General features: G+C 43.8%; 1 protein-coding gene across 2 annotated transcripts in view; it reads left to right on the top strand.

Annotated features, from left to right (window-relative positions):
- Nucleotides 1–11,277, top strand: part of COL4A3BP (collagen type IV alpha 3 binding protein) — a 162,764-nt gene that overhangs the window by 97,508 nt on the left and 53,979 nt on the right. For both annotated transcript variants that reach the window (XM_019517705.1, XM_019517703.1), the window contains exon 4: nucleotides 8,002–8,109. In XM_019517705.1, the coding sequence (XP_019373250.1) occupies nucleotides 8,002–8,109 (108 nt within the window). The remainder of the gene's footprint in view (nucleotides 1–8,001; nucleotides 8,110–11,277) is intronic.

Below are 11,277 nucleotides of genomic sequence, written 5' to 3'. Positions count from 1 at the left end.
CATATGGTTTGGCTATGTGCCTTGTTGCCAAGCAGGCTAACAGCATACTGGGCTGCATTAGTAGGAGCATTGCCAGCAGATCAAGGGAAGCAATTATTCTGCTTTTATTTGGCACTGGTGAGGCCACATCTGGAGTCCTGTGTACAGTTTTGGGCCTTCCCGCTATAGAAAAGATGTGGACAAGTTGGAGAGAGTCTAGCAGAGAGCAATGAAAATGGTTAGGGGGTTGGGGCACATGATTTCTGAGGAGAGGCTGAAGAAACTGGGTTTATTTAGAATGCAGAAGGGAAAACTGAGGGAGGATTTGATAGCAACCTTCAACCACCTGAAGGAGAGTTTGAAAGAGGATGGAGCTAGAATGTTCTCAGTGGTGGCAGATGACAGAACAAGGAGCAATGGTCTCAAGTTGTAGCAAGAGAGGTTTAGGTTAAATATTAGGAAGAACTTTTTCACTAGGAGGGTGGTGAAGCACTAGAACAGGTTACTGACAGAGGTGGTGGAATCTCCATCCTTGGAGGTTTTGAAAGCCTGTCTTGACTAAAGCCCTGGCTATAATGATCTAGTTGGGGATGGCCCTACTTTGAGCAGGCAGTTGGACTAGATGACCTCCTGAGGTCCCTTGAAATCCTAATTACCTATGATTCTGTGTTTCCTGGGCTAATGTTTTTTAAAGCAGTCAGGCACTCATGTCATCTTATGGGCCCCTTCCCCCTGTTTGTGGTGCAGCTCACCCTGGCATATCTTCCTTCTCTGCATTTCTCTGCACCCTTTCCATAGCACCCAAGTTGCCTGCTGCCTCCCCATCCAAACCTGATCTGTGCTCGTGGCCGCTCTTGACCTCTACTGAAGTCCTTCCTTACCTTCACTGCAGGTAGGCAACAGTGATGATCAGTGAGCTGCATGAATGGGTGAAAGGGATACATAGCAGAACAGCTAGGGAAACACCAACCCAGGGCATAAACCAGCTGGTGCAGGGAAACTGGGGGCACCCGCTCAAATTTGACACCTGGGGCTTATGCGCACCAGACTTATGTCCTCACCGGGACCTTCCCACACCCTTAAAAGGATGTTGTGGTATTGCAATTAAGAATCACGGGTTTAGAAAAACTAGTATAAAGCCATAAAATTAAAAACTCTTATGGTGCATGTAGACATGGAGGCTGAAATACTGCACAGGTAATATTTAATTTTAAATTTCCTGGACTCTTCAGTATGCAACTAAGTAATCTTGTAAATAGTTTTTTGGATGCTGCAGTATTCTAGCTTAATTCCTTATCAGAAGCAAGTGAAGTGGACATAACTAGTTTAAAGTGTTTAAAGGCAGTGCAGTGGTGTTGGCACACAGTGGCCGCCACTGCCACCACACTGCTACTGGCAACTGCCAGCACACAGCTACGGGCAGCTGCCCCTACACCACACCTCCATTCATACATAGCGGTGGCCACCAGCACCACTGCACCACCTCCACTGTGTCCCATGCTGCTTGCCCAGAGCAGGGGTGAGGGCAGCAGTACCCCTCTGGGGGCCTGGCATGCGGGGGGAGGGGGGGTCCCCTCACATGTCACAGCCACCACCATACCACTGTGTCCTGTGCAACATTCCCACTGGCTGCGGGCAGGTGGCTTGAGGTGTGGCGACAGCGGTGCAGTGGTGGTGGTGGTGGTGGTGGTGGCCACGTGTGAGCCTCCCCTTGCCCCCCTGGCCCTGCTCCTGGGAGCGGGCACAGAATGAGCTGAGGTGGAGAGCTGGCAGTGCCCCTCACCCCTTTGCCATCGTGCCCTGGGGCACACTCTGTTCCTGCCTGCCTGGGCTGAGGGACGGGAAAATGTTGGGGAAAGCCCCCCCAGGAGTGCCTGCTGGCTGGCAGGCACTCCGTATCTTCCCCCAACACATCCTCATTCCCTCAGTCCCCAGCCAGCTTCCCCTCTAGCCCTGCCCCCTTATCTCTAGAAATGAAGAAGACTGATACTGAGGCAGCGTCTGGTAAGTGAGAGTATCAGGTCCCACCCTTTCCCCCTCTCCCTCCATTTCTGGGCAGGGATGGGGCTTTCCCAACCCTTTTGCAAACAGCTCTTGTAGGCTGGGACTCAGCCAGCCTGCAGAGCTCTTTGCAAAAGGGGAAAATCCGTAGTTTTCTCCGTTTTTCCAAGGGAAATGCAAAACCCAGATCCCTGGTTATAACCAAACAATGTGCAACTTTAAACAAGTATGTTCTCTAATAGATCTACCCCATAGCTGTATGTCTGCATGGCTGTGGGGTAGACCTCATTTAGCCCTTTTCAGATGGCTGCCCTTGGATATTCCTGCTTTGGTTTGAACTGCATGGTGCAACCACTCTAACTGGATCATTAGGCTTTAGCCTCCCAGCTCTTGGCCATGTTAATGATACAGATCCAACTTGGATTTGCCAACTGTTACAATTTCCCTTCAGAAGTCTGTCACCACATAGGCTTGCAAGAACACAGAATCAGCTTCTTAAAACACAGCACTATTTTTCATTACCTAAAGGTGAAAAGCACATAAAAGGGTGAGAAGTAACAGGTCTACAGAAATGAGTGATACTTTCACCTTTCTAAGTTACCTGTGCCCACATAACTCAATTTCTGGCAGAGGAGGAAGCTGCCACTGTTCAGCACTTTTGCTTGTCTGGTTTTCATTGATACTTTCTGGAGAGACTATCCTAGTTCACCTAACCATATCATCTGTTCTCTGCAGTTATTTTTAGGATTCTCTTTGATCCCACACTTAGTCTTCGGGAAAATTAAACCATTCTAGCCATGATAACATGAGTAAAGTAATATTTGTTCTATCATTGCCAGCCACTCTTAGGTTACCTGAGTCTCTTATGTCTGCTACTTTAATTTCCAGGGGGGTCTATCTAAAGCCTCCTTTGATGCACCTCCATAGCAAGCAAGCAGTTATAAGGTAGCACGCAAGCATTCATAGTTATAGAAAATACTTTCCAGATCAGGATATTTCTGTTATCCGATTCCTGTTATGCTTACTAAGTGCCTTGTTTTATTTACCATGTCCTGCCATATTTTTCAACTGTCATTTGTGGATGGATGTCATAAGGTTTCTAAAAATGTAAACTTCTCTTCTTTGATGCACATTTAATTTATTTTCAGTAATTGGAAAAAAAAAAAAATATAGAAGCACAGAAATCAGACACATCTTTCCTTCACTTCCACAAAAGGTGTTGTAATTCTTCCAATTTCCATCCATCTTCATTTTTGTTCTTGTTCTTTTTCCTTGTTCTTGTTCTGCTTCATTTTCTTCACTGTCTTTTGCCTTGCCCTGTATCCTCAAGCCTTTTGCCTTTTTATGCTTTTTTTTTTCCTTGATTTACCCTTAAATACTTTGATTTTTAAGTCTATGGGGTTAACAACAGTAGCACTTTAAATCCCAGTAATGCTAGCGACTAGCATTACGTTATCTTGGTCCAGTTTCCATTTTGCTAGCTCCTAAAGCTGGTGCTATATTCAGAAGTGAAGCAGTCTGCTGCTCACATCTCTGATTTAAAATAGATCATTCTTAAAATGTTCTGTTTTATATTGGAATGAAGGATGGGGTTAAATCAAGATACTGTCAAAAGAAATCTGTGAAACAGTAGAAAGGAATGGTATGCTTTATTTTATTTAAGTAAAGGAGCTTCCCATGGGTCTGTGCTTCACTCTAGAGCATTATTGACCCACTTTAGGAAATCTTTAATTGGCAGATCAGTGAGCCATGGTGAAAGTCTGTGAAATGATGGTTTGGATGCATTGCGCTATTGTTCTTGCTGAAAACTACCTTTCTTGATGTCTTGTTGCTGCTGCCAGCACCTGCACCAGCAAAGCATCACATGAGGCTTTGATTATGTGGCTCTTTTTCTCTCATTTTTTTTATTATGAAAAAGCTCTTGAAAAGGAATAATGGACTCCATGCAGAGAGAAATCTGGAGAAGGTTTTGCAGTACATAAACAATGTCAGTTTTGAGCATAGCATGGACTCTAACGAAATTGCATCTGGATATTCAGCATGGTAATTTGGCATTGGTATTTAATACTGTGTATTTATTGGTTGATACAACTTCAATGAACAGTTTGTTCATTTTTAACAGTGACTATTCTCCTAGTTGTCATGCAGATGGTGACTTGTTTTTTTTCAGTTTTTATCCTGATAAATTAAAGTGAATGGAAGAGGCTTGCTTCAGCATTCCTTACAGCATAATTGAGTAGTTTCTGCAGTGAATTGCTAATGATGCTCGGCTTTGCAAGACACAAGTGCAGCCATGACCTGTTGTGGTTTAGATGTTGCAGTAGTAGAATGGTGGGGCTTTGCATGGTGCATGCTTTCATTACTTTTTCTTCTATTCCGGCTTTGTGCATATACCTGGTAATTTTGCTGCACGATTGTCTGTGCATCAATTAAAAATACTCTCTTGTTTTTAATAGTTTCCTTCCCCTGTGTTTCACTTTTTTTCTACAGTAGTTATTAAAACACAATTCTAATACAAGATAATTGCTATTGCTATCTGTAAAAGTATGTTCTTTGATTTATATTTTTGTATGCTGCTTAGCCTGCTGAGCTCGTTCTTTGAGTATAAATATTTAAAAATTGTGTGTATTCTATTTAGCAACTTCAAGGAAAAAAATGAGGTTGCTTTCTTGCATTCTGTTTTGAAACCTGGAAATTAAATAAGGGAATTATCAAATACAAGTGCAAATGATTGTCCAATAAATATGTTGCTATAAAGGTATCTTTTTATTTGTGCTTAATCCTCTCTCCACAAACAATATATTTTTAAGTTTTCTTGAGCTTTTATTCTACAGTTGAATTCAGTTGGTACTAACGTAAGTAGCACTATATTTCACTGTGTGAACTCAGGTGATTTAAGAGGTAGGGTTTGTGGTTCTTTCACATGGTTGTTTGTTCATTCTTTAATGAACTGGGTTATCATCAAATGAAGAAAATGTCTGCCTCTGCTAGTGGCTGTTCCTTTTTCTCTACTATTGTTGTTTTTAGTTTAACACAGGTTCTGTCTTCCTTAGTCTAAAGATGTCTGGACTGCCTCTGGTAAACCTGAGAATATCTTTGAGAAGCACATTTTGTTCACTTGTTCCTGCTAAATTTTTGTGTCAGGGCTGCAAATTAAACAGCATAGCCAGTCTATCACAGCCCAGAAGATGCCTCCAAAGATGTATTCAGGCTCTCTATCTTTGTCAGGTTTTTTTTTTTTTTCCATGCATTTGTAGGGCTTCACTAATCAAGCTATAGTGCTTAAATTCTGGTCTTTGAATGCCAAGCAGGAGAGAGTCGGCAGACTGCTTGGCTAGGGACAGACATTGCACACAAACTGGTTTAAACCTGTAACAGAACAGATATTCAGTGCACATAAACCAGTTTGAAAATTGGCTGAAACTGGTATGAGATAAACATGGTTGAACTGGTTTGGCTCAAACCAGTTTATGCAAGGTCTGTCCCAGACCCCTTGCTGACTTTAAGATAAACCAGACACCCCCAGCATTCTGGCATGCTCTTGGGCTGGGTGGGGCTCTGCTCCACAGCAGGGCTGGCCCCGCCCCTCCGCTGTCTAGCCAGAGCAGAGGCAGGGTGTAGCCAGATGCTAGCCTGCCATGGCCCCTGAAGCAAATTTCTCCCTTTCTGCCTCCCTACCTCCCTGTGCTGGCAAACCCTGGGGACCACAGCTGCTGTTTGCCAGCCCCAGCTGCACCTCCATGGCTTGCCTGCAAACAGGCATGGATGGAGTTAATTGCTCACTTTGTCCCCTTTCTCCCCCAGGACTTTGGCTTCAGTTTTTTTGGGTTTTTTTAACTTCATCTCTGGACATTCATATAGAGCTTTGATACTTTTTTTTTTACCACCTATTTTTATTTAAGCATATCTTATATATTTATATAGTTTGGCTTCCACCTTTGTCTGCTTTCATGTAAACCTTGCACAACCTCACCATGACCAAACTCCATATCTCACAATTTTCATCTTAATCTTTTTCCCCTCTTGCTTTTAATGCCACTGATTTAATATGTAGTCCCCCTTTTAAATGTCTTACTTTTTGCTTGCTGCTCATTATTCTTTTCAAGTTTCTCCCTGTGCCTCGGTGGCCACTTCTTCAATAGATCTTTCCTACTCTGGGTTTTTAAGAGCATTGATGTTGCGTTGTTGCTTCTAACGTCTTGTTTTCACTGAATGATCTCATGTACTCATGCTACTTTAACTGCTACACTAATGCCTTTGTAACTCAAATCTTTATACTCCTAAGGTTTCTTCACTCATCAAACCCTGTATCTTTTTCTTCAGCCCCAGATCTGTTCTCTAGGGTTCCTCTGATTTTCTTTCTCTCCTTTCTCTTAGGTGTATCCAAATCCTGTGAACTTGTTCCTGCAGCCATGTCTTAATCTGTCTTTGTTATGTCATGCTCAGTCCATGTTGTTTTCACCTCTTACATCTCTCCACTGTTTCAGATTGAAGCTTCTCTCATCTCCAAGGCCTTTCATAATGCTGTTACTAGTTTTGACTTGGTCTCTTACCATATTAGCCTCAACCTTCCCTCTCCTCCTCCCTATACATTTTCTTTCAGATATCTGTTATACAAAGAACATTGCCATTAAACTAGTTTGGCAGAAAGTGGAGTATAGCAGCACCTTTTAACGATGATCTCATTCAGAAATGCATACGTTTTCGTAGTAATGCTTCATCAGATAGCATGAATAGACTAGTCTCTTAAGCCACTTACCATATTTACATGAATATAAGATGACCTAGAACATAAGACCACCCCTCCCCCCAACAATTAGATTCTATATGGGCACTACCATGCATCTTCTTCAGATGGATTGCCCTAAGCTATACTTGTGGCAGGTTGCCATCAGTGTGTTTCCTTAATATAGGCCATGTGTAGGCCAGTATAGTTAGGGTCAGTGTTGGCTGCATTTAATCAACTTCATAATTGGTTTCCATTGCTGAGCACATGCTGCTTTTTGCAGCAGTTAAATGATAGGGAATGTGTTTAATGAAATGTCCTTTTATGTGACTGTAAGATGAGGAGCATTTTTTCCCCCCCATGCTGATGTGAGGGTGGGGGGAACCTTATCTTATATTTGAGTAAATATGGTATCTCTCTAGGTGCTTCTGAAGGCCTGTTTTTATGGCTACACATATAAGAAATTTGACACCTAGCGATGACTGGGTAAGGATCCAAAAATTCAAAATGATCAATTTGTATATGCAGCAAAAATATATGTAGCAACATCAAGTTGTTGTTATTGCTTGTTTCTATTATCTCACATCTTGTATCGGATCCTGAATTCTTCAGGGTAGAAGTTATAATTATAGAACAGCAATGAGCCCTTCAAGCTCAGTGGTGGTTTTGGTGCTACTGATGTGTACCAGTACCATTACCTGCTTTGCAGATAAGCCTTTCTCTTGGTTTGGGTTTGGTTTTAGCTTTAATTTTTTCTACTGATTTTTATTTGAATGGTTGGAAGCTTTGACTCAGGCTGGTGTCTTCTTCAATCTAAAGCTATACTTTAGTATCATGAATAAGCATGGTAGCTGTAGCTTTCTGTAAGATGCCTGCTTTTTGGATTTAAATGTCCAAGAAAAGGAGTCTTTACGTTTTCCCTGGCCTAACTCAATTCAACTGAGAAATTATTTCGGATATTGTTCTTGCTGAATATTGTGCAGCTTCTAATATTTTTATAATATTTTGTAATTTGAAGAATAATGTGATATACATATTCTGATTTTCGCCTAATTATATAGTCTTTTCAAACCTAGGAAGTCAAAAAGTCTTACCTTTCCTAGCAACTGTTCTCAAAGCATTACATTCAACTATGCACTCAGGATTGCAGAAATACATTGAGTTGCTAAACCCATGCTAATTCCTGGTTTTAAAAAAAAATGTTCTGACAGTTTCAGAGGCAATAACATTTGTCTTTCCTGCTTTCATAATTTCTTCATTACTAGAAGTCTTACCCTGCTTTTTCTTCTCTTAAGACTGAATCTGGCTACGGATCAGAATCAAGCCTACGACGCCATGGCTCCATGGTCTCTCTCGTGTCTGGAGCAAGTGGATACTCTGCTACATCAACCTCATCATTCAAGGTTAGTGGCTGACTTAAACCAAGATTTGTGGACAAAGAAGATGCTTTGGAAATGACTTTATTGCAGTTCCAGCTATAGGGAGACCCCGAGTTATTTAATGCTTACCCATAGAAATGTGAAAAATGAAATATCAATGAAGTTATTGTGGCTTCCAGACTTTATACTAATTTAATCTGAAAGGTGCCAAGTTCAAGATATAATAATAGGGGGATGATAAAGAAAGTGTCTATAGTCCTCTCTGCTCCATCAGTTTTAAACTGTGGTGTATTTTCCTTGAGTGGGACATTGCCAAGTAGTATATGTGCCAAGATAGCCTGCCATATTCACCAGTGGCATCATCAGTGGGTAGCACCTCTGCTGTTACATAGTGAGAATTCTAGATACATAAAGAGCTTAGTCTGTCTGTCTGTCTACCTGCTGTAACACTCTTGGCGGGGCGGGGGCGGCATGGCTCCAACCAGTGCTGCATGCAGAGTGAATTGCCCATCAAGAATGATGGAGGGGACAGTGGGGGGGCATAGGCCAGCACTGCTGGCCTGGGGGGTGGGGTGCAGCCCTGTTCCTTGGAGGTGGTAGCAGTGTGGCATGGTGAGGGCACGGCACCGCCTGGGGGGGGGCTCCTCCCCCTCCATCCCCACTGTCATGGTGGCACTCCATCCCTGCTGTCATTCTTGGTGGGCAATTTGCTAGCGTGCTTTATAAAATGCTCTGTAGGTATCGTGCTTTATAAAATGCTCTGTAGGTTAACGGAAAAGGGATCCAAAACCCAAGTTGAAAATTTACTTCTAATGTTTAGTATCTAATTCCATTCATGTTGCAGCCCTTGAGTGTCAACTCTAAAAGGCAGTTTGGTATTAGTATTCCCCTCACCGCCAACCCCTGCTCCATAACTTGCTAAAGTTACAGAAGATCACTTCTGATCATTTTGGGGCCCTTCTAGATGTTCAGGTAAAAGAATGATAGGATCTGGTGCTCAGTCCAAACTATTGCACTTGCTGGACTTGTGGGAGATGTGACTCTGGGATCCATCATCAGATCCTATCACTCCTTATAGCTATGCTGACGGGGCTGTGACTACTCTAACTGATGGGACTTACAGCCATGGCAACACGTGGGGTGCTCCCACAGCTGGGAGTCTTGCTAGATGGCTGGATTCCCAGCTGCAGGGGCATGTTCAAATTTAAAGCTGGATAGAAACCACCTATGAAGTGGTTTACATTTTCAGCTCTAACTTCATAGCTGGGTAGACCATTTTTGTATGCATAGCTAGTTTAAATTTAATTGTATAGTAAACCAGTTCATTGAATAATACATGTAATGTGTAGCAGGGCCTGAGTAAATAGAACCCAGGTCTGTAGTTTTTCAGACGTGGACATTAACTGTGCTAACCAGAGTACTTCATGGCTAGGGACAGGAGTTGCACATAAGCTGGTTTAAGTGATCAGAAACTGGTTTTAACCTGTAACCGGAACAGCAGTTCAGTGCACATAAACTAGCTTCAGAATGGCTGAAACTGGTTTCAGATAAAACTGGTTGAATATAGTATCAGGCTTAACTGATTGAGGTCAAACTGGTTTATGGAACTTCTGTCCCAGACCCCTTCCTGGTTTAAATTTGAATTGGAGTCCCCCAGCATGCTCTACAGCCCTGGGCTGGGCTGCACTGTCTGTTCCACCCAAGCAGGGTTAGCCCTACCACTCTCCTCCGTAGCCAGAGCACTATCACTGCTCTGGCTGGCTGAAAAGGGGTTGGGGGTGCAAAACCCTGATCTGGAATGCAGCTGGGTCTTCCTGGCATGGGTGCAGCAGCCCTTGCCAGATGTCCCCAGCCCCCTTAACCCTGCCCCCTTGCTGTTCCAGTGACAGGAGAGAAGGTAGACTCTGGTACCCTGAAGGGAAGGGGGTGTTTAATCCCCCTATTGCAGGGGAGGGGGTTGAAGGGTGCAGTGCAGGCACCAATAGGCTTTGCTCATGCACCTGGAGCCATGGCAGCCAGACACTGGTAGCCTGAGGAGAAGTGGGGCGGGGGGGAGGGCTTAATCTCCCCATTGCATGCAGCAGTGGTCTGGGTACTGACATGGCTTTGGTTCCTTCCCATGCTGCAGCACCCGGGCTGAGTCCCTCAAGGAGCAGTGCCTGAGGCCAGTGCAGGTCCAGCTGCAGGGAGAGGGCAGGTCAGCGGAGGTGGGGTGTGGGGGAGTTGGAGCTAATTGTGGAGCCCAACCCACTGCTGCCTTCTGCTGCAGCGGAGTGACCTAAGCTGGAGTGGCTCTAGGAAGCAGGGGTCAGTGCCCACTGGCTTCTGCCTCCAGCCCTGCATGGTGGCTACAGTTTGTAGGTGGACTGCAGCTGCAGTGTGGCTTCCTGCCCCTTCCCTCTCCCAGCGGCGGCAGAGCAAACCATCTGGTTGCTGTAGCCCCAGGTGCATAAGTGTAGGCTATCTGTACCTGCACTGCCTCCGCTGCACTGGGGGATTAAGCTCCCCCTTCACTTCAAGGTATGAGGGTCTGGCCACACCTCTGCATCTGCTGCAGTAGCAGTGAGGAGTGACCGAGGATGGGGGGGGGGGGCTAGGATGCAGACCAGGGTGTTGGTTTAAACAATGCCCCAATCATACTGGGACCTGCTGGAGCCTGGCCATGCCCATGCCCTCCCCCATTCAGTGTCCCTTCAGCCAAAGATGTGTTCTGGTCCCCCCTGGCTTCTGGATTGAGCCACTGCAGGCATGTAGCTACATTTCCAGAATCAAAAGTGAATGTCTGTTCACTTGTGACTCGGTTCAGTCTATGTAGGTTAAACTAACCTGCAAAGATTGAACCAATTCAGGCTTGGGCTCTTTGTATGTCTGTACTTGGCCTATAAATTTAATGTCATGTACCTGATTTTGACGGTCTTATTTCTGATCATCATATTTCCCTCCATACCAGAAATAAGTATTTCTCATTTTTTCCATAGTCAAAAATAGGAGTGAAAGCTAACAGCTGGCGTTTTCTGAAAGGGTTCCTTAAATCTAAACGCTTCTCATTTTATAGGTTTAGATTTGTATTTTGAAGGGAAAAGATTAAGATTTTTTTCTGATAACTTATGTAGTAGGTCTGGGTAGTTGCATGCTGATAAAAAATTTTTTACTTCCTTTAAAAAAAAAAAAAAAAAAAAAAAAAAAAAAAAA

Source organism: Gavialis gangeticus, unplaced genomic scaffold, assembly GCF_001723915.1.
Source record: "Gavialis gangeticus isolate Ggan-Ray unplaced genomic scaffold, GavGan_comp1, whole genome shotgun sequence".
NCBI lineage: Eukaryota > Metazoa > Chordata > Crocodylia > Gavialidae > Gavialis > Gavialis gangeticus.
The sequence above is the reverse complement of the archived record's forward strand: the minus strand, read 5'-3'. Positions and strand labels throughout refer to the sequence as shown.